The 13,746-nt window shown below is 46.9% G+C and overlaps 1 protein-coding gene across 1 annotated transcript; it reads right to left on the reverse strand.

Moving 5' to 3' along the window:
- Positions 1–4,770: 4,770 nt before the first annotated feature.
- Positions 4,771–12,281, reverse strand: GNPNAT1 (glucosamine-phosphate N-acetyltransferase 1). The gene is made up of 5 exons (XM_019556617.1): positions 11,339–12,281; positions 10,625–10,687; positions 9,806–9,933; positions 9,480–9,541; positions 4,771–6,002 (listed from the first exon to the last, which is right to left on the reverse strand). The coding sequence occupies exons 1-5, from the start codon at positions 11,508–11,510 to the stop codon at positions 5,855–5,857; spliced, it is 573 nt and encodes a 190-aa protein (XP_019412162.1). The 5' UTR covers positions 11,511–12,281; the 3' UTR covers positions 4,771–5,854.
- Positions 12,282–13,746: the final 1,465 nt, after the last annotated feature.

Genomic DNA, 13,746 nt, shown 5'->3' on the forward strand with positions numbered 1-13,746 from the left:
GTGGATGCTTTGCCCCAAAGTTTGGTGTCATCAGCGAACTTGGCCAGTCCACTCCTGACTCCAATGTCCACATCATTAATGAAGATGTTGAACAATATGGGTCACAGGGCACCACGATGATTGACTTCCATCAGTTACCACTCTGGTAAATCTTTCTTCTTGCCAAGCAATGGGAACTTACATCTGTAAGACATTGTATGAACTTGGATGCTAAATCAGCCAATAATTAACCAAAGTAAATAATACAACCATTGCTGTCCAACTGCTTTCCAGTGCCTTCCACTACATGGCATCAGCAAACAGGAGACACTTAGGACAGACAGCATTGAGGGAGAACTGGTGTGAACCAAGAAACAAAGAACAGCATTCCTGAGAGTGTCTCTATTGCAGACTTGAACAATAGTTCCCCCCTCGTAGCCAAAGTTAGATATGCACCTCCAAAAGGCTATAATTGATGCATGTCATTTAAATCTGCACAGTGAGTGGCAATGAGGAAAACTTTAAAAGCCCCAAGGTAGTTCACATAGCCTTAACTCCATCCCCTTATCCATGAGTATGGTGATAGCCATCAGTTACATGACGGCACTTCTCAATGTTTTCCAGAACTGTCTCCTTGATTTGTCAAGTAGTTCATGAAATAACTGTTTTTCTTTTATTCTCACTTTCCCTTAATACAGTGTTTCTCAAACAAAGGGTGATACAGAGGAGGGAGTGGAAAAGCAGGAGAGATGGACAAATGGGAACCCTCTATACTGGTGGCTTCTGGAGAAGTTACTGTGGTTGTAGTGACAGAGCTACCCCTTAACTATCCATAACGTGGCACTGGGGAGACAGTCCAGTATAACAAGCGTAGAGGAATATGTGATGAAAAGTTTAAGAACCGCTGTTTTAGAGTCTTACCTTGTTGGCTGAACAGCTTCAACTATATTAAAGTAACTAGCTTTTTTTTGAGAAGTGCTCTTCCTCTGTGGACATGGTGTCTTAGTTCATAATTGTCGCCAGGGTTCAGATATTGCAGCCAATATGCAACTGGGTGTTTTCCAGCTTGAGCAATGAAGCATCGAGCTTTAGGCTAGCTCTGTTTGTTATGGATGTGACCTGGACAACCTGCCCGTTGGAAGCTTGTAGAAGGCTTGCAGATTCTGTACCTGAACTGCTAAGTTTCAACTTTTACTTTAGTTATACGGGTCCTTGGATCCCCCCCAAAAATGGGTTGGTGTATTTGCTTGTGGTACAGGGCAGATTCCATAACCTAATGGTCAGCAGGGCAGTAAGGGGAAGCTGGCAGGGATGGGAGCTGGGCTTGGGGAAAGTCTGTGTGCCAGGCTCCCAGTCCCTCCGGCTTCTAAATCGCCACCCCTGCCACTGAAGGGGAAGTTGGTACAGCTGAGAGCCAGGCTTGCAAGCCTACCTTGCCACCCTTGCTGCTCCTCACTCCCAGTGCTGGGCTTTTAGGAGGCAGTGGGAGCTGGAAGACCTTTCCAGAGCCCTACTCCTGGCTGCTAGCTTTTAAATTGCCAGCCCACTGGGTAGTGGGGCAGCAAAGGGAAGCTGATGGGAGCCAGCAAAACCCCCTGCCTCTTCTCAAACTGGGGACTGCCCAGTTTGAGGAGGAGGTAGGTAGGGAATGGTAACTGCTCTTCCCCTCCCCTCCTGGTTTATGGAAGTGGGAAAGCAGCTGCTCGGCCTCAGGAAGGCAGAGAGCCTTTCCCCAGACTCCAGGAGGAGTTCAGCTGTGCCCATGTTCAGTCTCTTGGGAGAAGCTCTCCTGGGGTTAATTTAACTGGTTGTTCCAAGGTTATTTTTCTCCCAGAAAATACCTTGGTTTCTACCAGGAGAAGAGTGATTCTCTGCAACCAAAAGGACTACTTGCCAGCAGGCACTGTACGTATGCGAGACGTTTGTCTTTGTGGCTCACTCAAGCATGTCAGCTAAAGGCTCCTAGCCATGCATGCACATAGGGATGAGGATCCATCTCAACAGTGCTCCAAGAATCAGGGCACTGATTAAACCTGCTTGCTTCTTCAACTCCCTATCTGCATTTCCCCTGGGAAATTAGAGATCTTACACATGGAGGGAAGAGCCCTAGTGAGACATCTAGTCATCCCTTGCCGAAGCAGGATTGCTCACATAGACATGCCCACAGCTTTCCTCAGGAGGGTATTTTACAATCCCACTAGCTTCAGGAACAAGGATTTTCCTTGTAACCTATTTCTTCATTCCATTTTCCACCTACTAGCCCCTTCCAGAAGTCGCTCTAAAAGAGGATACTGCTTCTGGAGCAGGAGGTGGAATAGACTAGTGGCCCCCAACGCATGCTCCTCTTAATCCTGCCATGAAAATGAAGGAGCAGGTACCTTTTTTATAAGCTTTTCCTGTATGAAGATTAGCCTGCTGCTGAGACAGCTTGGTTGGTACTTCACTCAGTCCAGAAGGCAATTTCCCAAGACATGGCTAATGGGCACCATGCCACCCGTGGCTGTGTGTCACTTCTGCCACCTTGCTGGTGCTATTCTCCATCTTTCTCTTGCAGCACTAGGATCCAAATCCTTGAAGAGTGGTTTAGAGTCTCAGTGCTTAACTGGTAGACACTGCTGCCTTGGGGAAATCTACAGCCCTAGATTAGGCCCCCAGTCTCCCTATACGCAAGGTAAGAGAAGAGTTAGACCTCGAAGAACGGGACTCGAATTGTATAACATTGAAGAGGAAGCTGTGCACATAATGGCAGGTACAGCAGAAAAGCTGAAATGTTTTAGGAAGTTGTCTCCTGTCTCTGGGTGGAGGCGGCTCCTCACTCTTTTTGGGAGTCACAGGCACAAACCTCCTCCTCTGCCTGACCTGGAGCAGGGATTTGCACCCAAATGTCCTATGCAAGCATCCGAACCACCAGGCACCTACAGGATGTTCTAGAGTGGATGTCTCACTTTCTCTGTAGTGGCTGTGCCGCTTCTGTACAAACCAGACAGCTTTCGCCAGTGACAGAGGTGGACCTGCAGTAGTCTGCTGCCTAGCGAGTAAGGCGCTCATGAAAGAAACGATACCTGACTTCAAATCTCTGTTCCAAATCAGGAGAAGACACTTGAATCCAAGGTCTCACCTGTGGTCGGTGGCGGGCCTTAGAGGCACAGAAGGCAGAGGAATCCTGCCCAGACTTACTGATGGAAGCCCAAATGCGCAAGGAACTTGGCAGTAGCTGAAAGGGCTCTAGATTTGCCACCTGAAGTGCTATGCAGGGCTAAGGCCATAAAGAACTACAGTAGCTAAGCATATTTGTTATGCCTGGTATCTACATTTGCTTGACTTTATGCCTCTTGTCTAATATTATTCCAGGCTAATTCTGCACAAAGTATTTTACACTGCAGGACTCTTGGCCAAATGCCCTGCATTTTCTTGTTAGCATTAGCCAGCTGTGCAAGGTGCACTTCACCCTTTCTTACAAGTAGCTGGAGAGGGGTGATATTTGAACAGTCCATTTAAAAGTTATTGTTTTCAATGGGGGAGAGGGAAAGTTTTGCAAAATCCCCCCCCCCTTTTTTTTTTTAGAAGTTTAACTAATGTTAACCAGCAGGTCCCACATCACCTTGCTACATCTCTTCCCAAATCATTTAAATTCAATAGCTTAAACTTACTGTTCGTTCCTTTGCCTGCAAACTAAGTCACTTCTTCAACCCATCAGTGAGGCTTGCTTTCTATGCCAACAGTGCAATTCTTCAACATAGAGCATTGCAACAAATATTTTTCAAGCTTTTCCTACCATAGATATTTTACAAACCTAGTTAGATCTTCAAATCAGTGTCGATTAGGGATGAAGATGCTGTACTCCTGGAGCTTGGGAAGAAAAGATACCTTCAGACAAGGAGTTCTTTTGCTAGCGAGTCTGCTGGGGCCTGGCAAGTAGCTTCTGTCACATCTGGGCAGGTGCATAGCTCAGAATGAATGATATTGTGGAGAGCTCAGGCCAGAGCTGAAAGGATGCAGATGAGCTGGACTTCTCCCAGCAAAGGCTCTGTCAAACATGGACCTCACCGACGCCTTCAGCATTTCAGTTTTATCTTGATACAAGCTAGGTGCCGTGCTGCTCCCTTCACACTCACTAACTCTGCTGAGGGTCCAAGCCTGTTTAGGTCTTCTAGTTTATCTACTGTAATACACCCTATTTACAGTTAGATGCAATTCAGCCTTAATTATAATGGTAAGGAGCAAAATCCATTGCATTCGTCCAAGGTGGCACATGACAGGCTTATGCCACCAGTGCCTGCGCCCACACCAATGCTCATTCACACTCACTAACTCTGTATTTTATCCTGTTCCCAAAGACAGGCATGATAGAGCTATAAGTTTTCACGGCAGCCCGTGAGCCCAGCCCTGCCTCCCTGGGCAGTACAGTTCAGCGCCACAGGTTAACTGGAGCCAGGGCAGTGGGTGGTAACTATAAAAGAAAAAGAAAACTATTTGGCAGTCTTCATTTATTTTAGCTTAAACATTTTTTAATAAAAAACGAAACAAAGATCAATCAATAAATAAAACCTAATCACCATCAAGGAAACAACATATTAAGCAGAGTACCATCAGTCACATTAAATAGAAGCCCCACAATTTAAAGTAGTCTTCAACGCTGCAATGAAAGAACATTTTGTAAGCTTAATTGTTCACAAACAAGACTAGCTGTTCTGTTGTAACCTTCATGTACTTATAATGCCCTATTCATAACACGAGGACTTGTCACTCTTCACACAAAAGTCCCCGTTGAAACAAAGGGGTTTGCATTTCTTTTTTTCTCTCAGTGGCAAAAAGTGCTAAAAATAACTTATCCAATGTTAATAGCAGAAAGGGTGAGCCGAAGCAGCATCAAGCCTTTTGGACCAGGATTTGGGATTTCTTTACAAAATATGCACAAGCAGTTAGCCTCAAAGACTGCAGACCTGGCCCAGTGGAATTCAAGTGCAGCAAGTCAGTCCGACTGAACATGTCACTGCCTTTTCAGAGGCAGGAGTTAAACTCCTGTCCTCAAATGACATTACTTCTAAGCAGAATAGAAACAAGGACAGTCTCACCAAAGATGGGAACTGTTTTACACTTTAGGCAATTATAACTTTGGGTTTGTTTCACAGATTAATAACTCACCGCTGTGAAAGCTTCAGGGTAGTCACTAAAGGACAGGGCTTGAATTCTTATTCATTTAGTTGGCTATTGGAATACATTGTGTATGTTTGGAATATCAACCGTGGCAAAACCAGTAATTATCTACAGTACACAACCTGGACTGAATAGATTGCAAGGGAAGCACATAGCTGAATTTTGGGAAGATGGTGCCTAGGAAGCTTTCTGTACATTCATGTCACCAGCAGTTAGAGTCACGGTTGAAGTTAAACTAGTACTATTCTGCTTTGCTGTTTATGTAACACAAAGTGTCCCTATACAAGTTACATTTTCCCCAGGGATGCTCAGGCAGAAGCCCAACCCCGCTACCTGCACTTTGACTACCAAGGAAATAAGCGCAAAACGTTAGAAAAATACGAGACAAGAAAAAATTTGAGATAAAAATATATACCTTTGGTTAAAAACCATCCCCTTTATAATAGTCTCTCGGAACCCAGCTAAGAACAAAAAAAGCTTCACTCAGACTGAACAGTAGTAAAATTAGTTCTAACCAGCTCATCTTCACACCCCAAAGAAAACTTCTACAATGCCAGTAAGGTTGCAGGTTTTGCACAATTCGTTGTCCAGTATCTATAAGGGTCACTGTATTTGCAGCAAGAAATAATTTTAATTTTCCACCAAAAAAAAAAAAAAAACGTTGTAGCGCAGGATCTTTCACCAACAGTCCTTACAAAAGATGAGCTAGAAGAAGTTCTTAATCGAAAAACCGTTGAAACATGTACTTTTCTTCAGATACTGAATATCCAAACTTTTTATAGAAAGCCACATTTTTTGGCAGACACTCCAGAGTAATTTTGTAACAGTTCAGTCTCTTACTTAACAATGTAAGGGTAGACATTAAGCTGAAAAGAGACAAACACACCCAAACAGTAGTTATTTAAACCAGCACTGCATCAGTCAGCCTTTAATTCAGCAGGAGGAACACAAAACACTTCAAACTATACATGTATACTATTCACGGGGAAGCCCACGGTGCAGCGCAAGGGCCAAGGTGGGGACCACATGCAGTAACCGGCGGCCAAAGGGGAGCGCAGCTTGGGGGCCTATGGCTAGCACTAGTGTGGTTCCCCCCGTGCGGCCTGTGTCACGAGGCTCTTGACCCCTAAGAAGTTGGACGGCCATGTATTTAAAAAAAATGTTACTTCCATGAATTAAACAGATTAATTATTCACATGGAAAATGTGGAGTATTCATTTCATCATGCTTAGTGCGCACTTGTAATCAGTCACGCAATGAGAATGTTTAACATGGGAAGGAAATATATCACTGAGTAGATACTCTTAACCCTACAGTACTGAAAACTTTACAAAACTCTTTTTCTCTTCCATCTGCCTTGGATGATTATACAGTAGACTGGTAGCAAACTGGCTCAAGAGTCGCACTCAGAGTGGTGGTGGATGGGTCGGTGTCAACCTGCAAGGACATGGGCAGTGGAGTCCCCCAGGGCTCAGTTCTGGGGCCGGTGCTGTTCAACATCTTCATCAGTGACTTGGACGAGGGGATAAAAAGCGCCTGTTCAAATTTGCTGATGACACTAAGATGTGGGGGGATGTGGGCACGCTAGAAGGGAGGAATAGGCTGCAATCGGACCTGGACAGGTTACAGGGGTGGGCGGATGAGAACAGGATGGGATTCAGCGCCGACAAGTGCAAGGTGCTGTACCTGGGGAGGAACAACCAGCACCATACCTACAGGTTGGGGAACTCCCTTCTCGTCAGTGCAGAGGCAGAAAAGGATCTTGGAGTCATCACTGACTCCAAGATGAACACGGGCCGGCAGTGTGGGGACGCGGTCAGGAAGGTCAACCGCACCTTGGCATGCATCCACAGATGCATCTCGAGCAGGTCCAGGGAGGTGATCCTCCCCCTCTATGTGGCACTGGTCAGGCCGCGGCTGGAGTACTGCGTCCAGGTCTGGGCGCCGCACTTCAGGAGGGATGTGGACAGCATGGAGAGGGGCCAGAGGAGGCCACTTGCATGGTCAGGGGGCAGCAGGGCAGGCCCTACGAGGAGAGGCGACGGGACCTGAACCTGTTCAGCCTCCGCAAGAGAAGGCTGAGGGGGATCTTGTGGCCTGTTACAAACTAGTCAGGGGGGACCAGCAGGCATTGGGGGGGGTCCCTGTTCCCCCGAGCACCGCCAGGAGTGACCAGGAATAACGGTCACAAGCTGGCAGAGGGGAGATTCAGACTAGACATCAGGAGGCGCAACTTCAGTGTCAGGGCGGCTAGGGTCTGGGACCAACTTTCAAGCAAAGTGGTGCTGGCTCCTGCCCTGGGGGGCTTTAAAAGGAGGCTGGATGAACACCTTGCCAGGGTCATGTGACCCAAGTACTCTTTCCTGCCCATGGCAGGGGGTTCGACTTGGTGATCTGCTCAGGTCCCTTCCAACTCTACCAACTATGAAACCATAAGCACCCTGTCCAAATTCATGGATGACACTAAAATATGGAGTGAAGCTAACACCCTAGAGAGGAGGGACCAGATCCAGGCCAACCTCGACAGGTTGGGGAAGTGGGCAGACAGCAACAGGATGCAATTCAATAAGGACAAGTGCAAGGTGCTTCATCTAGGGAGGAAGAACTGCCATCATATCTATAGGCTGGAGGACAACCTTCTCAGCACCAGTGAGGCAGAAAGAGATCTTGGAGTCACTGCTGACTCCAGGATGAACATGAGTCGTCAATGTGATGAAGTAGTCAGCAGAGCCAATCGCACCTTGTCGTGCACCCATAGGTGCTTCACAAACAGGTCCTGGGAGGTGATTATCCCTCTCTACACGGCACAGGCCAGGCCGCAGCTGGAGTACTGTGTCCAGTTCTGGACACCACAGTTCAAGCAGGATGCAGACAACCTGGAGAGGGTCCAAAGAAGAGCCACTCTTCTGACTGGAGGCCTGCAGGGAAGGCTCTACAAGGAAAGACTAAGAGAACCTTAAACTCTTCAGCCAAGACCAAGAGAAGGCTGAGAGGAGACCTTGTGGCAGCATACAAATTCATAAGGGGAGAGCAGCATGAAGTAGGTGATGATCTGTTCACCAGGGCACCCCTGGAATGACAAGGGGGCCTGGTGACTGTCTATAAACTCACTAGGGGGGACCAGAAGGGTTTGGGGGAGACACTGTTTCCCCTAGCACCCCCTGGCATGACAAAGAATAATGGACACAAATTACTGGAGAGGAGGTTTAGATTAGACATCTGCAACAACTACTTCACAATTAGGGCGGCTGGGAGCTGGAACCAACTTCCGAGGGCAGTGGTGCTGGCTCCTACCCTGGGGGTCTTTAAGAGGAGGTTTGATGCCTACCTAGCTGGGATCATTTGAGTCCAGTTTTTCTCCCACCCAGGCAGGGGGTCGGACTTGAAGATCTACAACGTCCCTTCAACCCTACTTCTATGATTCTATGACAAGGAACAATGGCCATAAGCTTTGGAGAGTAGGTTTAGACCGGGCATTACAAAAAAGTTCTTCACGGTTAGGGCTGCCAGGATCTGGAACGGACTTCCAAGGGAGGTGGTGCTTGCCCCATGCTTGGTGATGTTCAAGAGGAGACTGGACAGGTACCTGGCTGGGATCACATGATTCCAGGTTTGGTGACCCTTTTCTTGCCTGCCAGGGCAGGGGGGTCCGACTGGCTGGCCCACCGAGGTCCCTTCCGACCCTGGAATCTATGAATCTGGGCGTGAAGCGGCTGATAGAGCACACAAAGAGAACAACACGCTGGCCCCTGCTGATGCTGTATTTGCTGTTGGTCTTTGCTATTTAGACAACTGCCAACAGAAATCCTGCCTTGTGCTTCAATGACAGATTGTCTTTCAGGTCCAAAATTCTTTAAGATTTTGGCAAGTTTTTCCAGGCTCATCTGGAAAGCTGAAGCCCAGAAGTAAGAACACCGATGGTTATACCTCATTTAGAAAAGGCTGTTCGTAAGTGGGTGAGGTGCAGGGAGAAGTGCTAGAAGGTATTGCTCCTTACTGGGGAAAGGAGTCCAACTCGAGGGCATTTCCAGGATGGTAGTAGCACATGCCCAAAAGTGAAGACATTGATTCCAGTCAGATTGTGACAGACAGACACTTGCTTTATCCTGTCCATACTGAGATTACAGCCGGTGAACCCTGACCTTCCACCAGCATGATGATATGCCAGGGGTTTGCACGTACACACACAGATTAGACATTTACTCCACTTGGGTCAAGCTCTGGATCAGTATACCCTCTTCCAAACACCTCTACTCTCTTTGTTAACAGACACTAGAAACCAGATGGGAAGAGCGGCTCCACGCCTGCCTGGTGTCACGAGATAAAGGATGTGAAGTACTTACAGTTTGCCAAGCTGCTTTCCTCTGCATTCCCCACTGACCACAACATCTTCTATCCTGCCTCTCTGTGGGAACACGAGTGTGAGTTTAGCTTAATACAGGGCCCAAGTCAAGTTTCAGAAAGAACAGACAAACGAATCTCTTCTCGCATCAGTTACCTATTTTGTCAAGTACTCAGAGAAGAGAGATCCTAAATTGCCTTTAAACTGCCTCAGCAGAACAGCCTGATCTAATTTTGCTTAATTTGTCAGTTAATGGCTAAAAACCTTACTAAGTACAATTAGCTTAATAGGAATACTTCTGGCATTGCAGGTTGCAATAATACATACCTTTGCACACGAATGAGTGAATTTATGCTCTATAACCAGTGTTGCTGTAGCAACAATCTGCCCTAGATTTGTATCTTCCACGACAGTAATGTAGTAATCTCCAGATCTCTTCATGTGTTCAAAGGTTTCTGTGGAAACAGGATAGCAAGACAGGCATGTGCCAGGGTCCTCTGACTGCACAGCTGTCAGTTTTAATGCTTAAAACCCAATTTGAAGGATGAATTCCAGCTCAGAGCACTGCAGAATTCAACACCGCAATCCAAAAAGGTGACTGAGACTTTCGAAAAATGACAAGTAACACAATCCCAGCATCAAAAACCATCAACATCAAATTAGGATGAGACGAGTGCACAGGGCTGGGGCAAAGCAGGAAACAACTTCCCCAGGGTTTTAGCTGCAGAAGAGCTGCCGCTCTAGAGCCAAAGGTCTGTTAGTTCGATGGGCAGGCCCGTGAAACAAACTCATCAGCTCAAGAGGAGCAAAAGCAAGCCCCAGTTTTGAAACGTGAGCAGTAATGACCGCGACCGTGTGCCATCTTCCTCCAACTGGAAACATCCAGTCATTAGGGAAGTTCCCACTTTGCCAACCCGGCAGTCCCCCAGGACAGACAAATCAGCGTCACAGTGGCTGTGAATTTTGCAAGTCACCCTCCAAAATGTTGAAATCTGCCTGGAGAGAGCTGGCTCAACCAACCCAGCTGACACTGTCCAGCCAGACCTCAGGTACAGAAGTCAAGGGGAACACATTTGCTGTCCACATCAGTATTTTCCTCTTCCCAGCCATCCCTTCTAAAACAGCAAGAAACAGCGATGTACTCACTGATAAACTGCTCCGGGCTGACCACTCCCGTTTCCGTCAGCTGACCCAGAACCTTAAAAAATCCTACAGGAGGAAAGAAAGGAAGATATGCAATTAGCATCTCACTCCAGCATTTCCGGCGCAAAACTTAAATCCTACAGGCTTAAGTGCCCAACCGATTAAACAAGAGCTGTACATATTTGGCCAGGGAGTTGCACCCATATAAAGGGAATAAGGAGATACTCGCAGGATCATGGGATTTTCCCTGATCACTTTGATTTCCCACCACACAAAAACAGCTTAACCACGTTCCACATAGAACGATGCTCCAGTACCGCAACATGACTGATGAGAAGGGGACACAACGTCTCCGTACGTCACTGCATTCAAGTACATATTGAAGCACACACGTGCTGGGTGTGCGTTACTAAATTTTTAAGTGAACTTCAAATCCGCACCAGAAGCAAGGCAACTGCTTAGCATAATGAATTAAAAGCAAAACACAGCTTGATGGAAGATGAGGAGGCGTGTGAATTAGAGCAAAGACAATCTAACGCCAAGTAACCAGTTCACATTTTTATTGACTAGCTAAATAACTTCACTAATGAGCTGTCTTTTCAAATCCGATTTTCCCTATTTCAACCTAAAACTTTTTCCACGTCACGTAACACACGGCAGCGAACAACGCTCATCCACAACAGTCATTCAGCAGTGGGAAACAGAACAGGACTCTACCTCTATTTAAATCAGCAGTGCAGAGAGGTCTCATAACTAATCCATCCCCTGGATCTAATGGAGAAATGGCAGGAGAAAACATTGCCGTGTTCTTGCTCCAGTCCAGCTCATGAAGGATATTCGGGTCAAACATCGGCGTATCATCAGGCATCACAGCTGTGACAGGCATCATGGCTGCAATGGTTGCAACAGGAGGACTGAAACAGAAATGTGCGCTCTGTAAGAAACACCGTTGGGATGGATTCAGGATATATAACTTTGCATGCCTGCTAACTGCAGAGTAACAGATTTCCTCTCCAATGCAGGGAAAGGTTAATGAAATCTCAATTTGTATTTATTTTATCAGCAGCTGCACTATTTAAACTAGAGCCTGCCAGGATTTGGGGTTAAACAAACATGAAAAGCATACACTCTGAGGTTCTGTAATGCCTAAGTCCACTGAACAGCAACATGATTTTTGTGCCAAGGAAAAATGACCAATTTTTATATGGAATAAAGGCAACTGGAGTAGATTTTGTATGGGATGCGTAGCTAGGGAACTAGAGGTACCTACTTCAAAGAGGCTCCAGCACCCCGAAAAAACAGCGTCACTGGTTCTCTAAGCTGTACAGACAGTAGTCTTGCTAAAGAGACATCTCTGCTTCTTTGGGCAATCTACTTTTTATGGAGTAGCGTTGGCTCTGCCTGTGCAATCTAACTTGCAAATTTACAAAAGCAAACACAGTCTCTACCAGGAGTAACCCTCACCGCCTCTTTAAACAGATAAAGTAAATCTATCAAGGTTACAGTGTACCAACCATCCCACCACTGAAAAAGTAATGCAAAGCAATTGTTTTTTATGGCTTGGAAAAAACAATGAAGGAAACCAGGGAATACATTTTGCCGATCTCTCTTGCAAGAGGCAAGTTACTCCAGCTTTTTGTGGCTTCTAACTACAGTATCTGATGTGATGAACGAGAGCTCACCAAAGGAGTTTCTCAAGGTTAAATTCCTCCCTTGAGAGAGAGAGAGATGTACAAAGCTACCACTTTTCAAGCACAGGTAGAGTTTGCTTCAGGTATACTTCAGCACATGCAAGAATGCAATAAAACCTATTCTGAATGGGATCCTTATTAATTCTACGAAAAGCGTTTTTTCAAATGTACGTCTTTGGTAGGGAAAAACCCTCCCGAGTACGTTATCTAGGAGGCATCTGATGGACACTGCAGCAGAGAAGGCTCCGATCAGAAGGCAGCATCTGAAGTGCAACAGGAAAGCTCCCGCGGGTTTACAGCGGCCTTCGGATACACACCCTTTTCCCACAAGCAGTGAGGTACGGAAATGTGAAGCCTGTGGTGTGGCTGTGTGCTGAGTAAATACCAATAAAGCCTCCACCCTTTATAACAAATAGTACTGCACAATCCCCAGAACTTCCCCATTGCCATTATATATACATGCACATCTCTCTCATCTATCTATCTACCTATCTATCGATACACACACAGACATATAGATCTCTATAGATAGATCTACACAGATATCGACATGTCTATATATAGATCTATCTATATCTGTACTATATATATAGATATCTATGGATCTCTCCACACTATGCGAACAATCGGACTCCTTTGTGATCCCCATTAGAGAGATGGGGAAACAGCAGGCAAAGGGGTTATGTGGCCTCCATAAGGACCCACAAACCGTGCGCCACTCCGGGAAGAAGAATCCAGGTCTTCTGGCTCCCAGCTCTTCAGCTCCAAGGCACGGGGGTGTCTGCAGAGGAATGGACGCCACCACTACTGGTTTTTCACAAACAATGACACGGCTGAACAGACCTAAGTCATCGTAGTTCGGGCAATAGCCCCGGTACTTCGTGCAGTAACTAAAGGCGCATCAGATTAAGTTTCGACGCTCATCTCTAATTCCAGCTGGCGGATTATCCCGATGCTGCTACTCGCCTCTCGGAAGAAAGCTTACCCAGAACTCACAGCTAATCCCACGCTAACAAAACCCTTCTCAAACGACCTTCTCTGCCACGCTGAAGCTGGAGGTAACCCGAGCGCTGCGTTAGGGAAGGCGCAGGCACGCCGAGGGCAGAGCGGTGCTTTCCGCCCCGCTGCGCCCTGCCTCACTGTGCTGCCACGCACGCAGCGTTAGCACCGCCAGGTGTGCAAACAGGACCCGAGAGATAAGCCCCGAGGTTTCAAATAAAGGTCTGTGGTCTGAGCTCTTTGCAAGAGCAAAGCTGTGCTCTCATTCTCCTGTAGTCAAAAAAGACAGGCTGAAAAGGGAGAGCCGGCCTTGTCCGAGAGAAGTCCACGTTCGGGGAGATCCCTCCGTGTCTCAGCCAGGCCGCCTAGGACCAAGCGAGGAACCCCGCCACGCGACGCAGCGCTACGGCTCGGCCCCGGCCCCGGCCCCGGCCC

This window comes from Crocodylus porosus, unplaced genomic scaffold (genome assembly GCF_001723895.1).
Source record: "Crocodylus porosus isolate Cpor-Errol unplaced genomic scaffold, CroPor_comp1, whole genome shotgun sequence".
NCBI classification, from domain to species: domain Eukaryota; kingdom Metazoa; phylum Chordata; order Crocodylia; family Crocodylidae; genus Crocodylus; species Crocodylus porosus.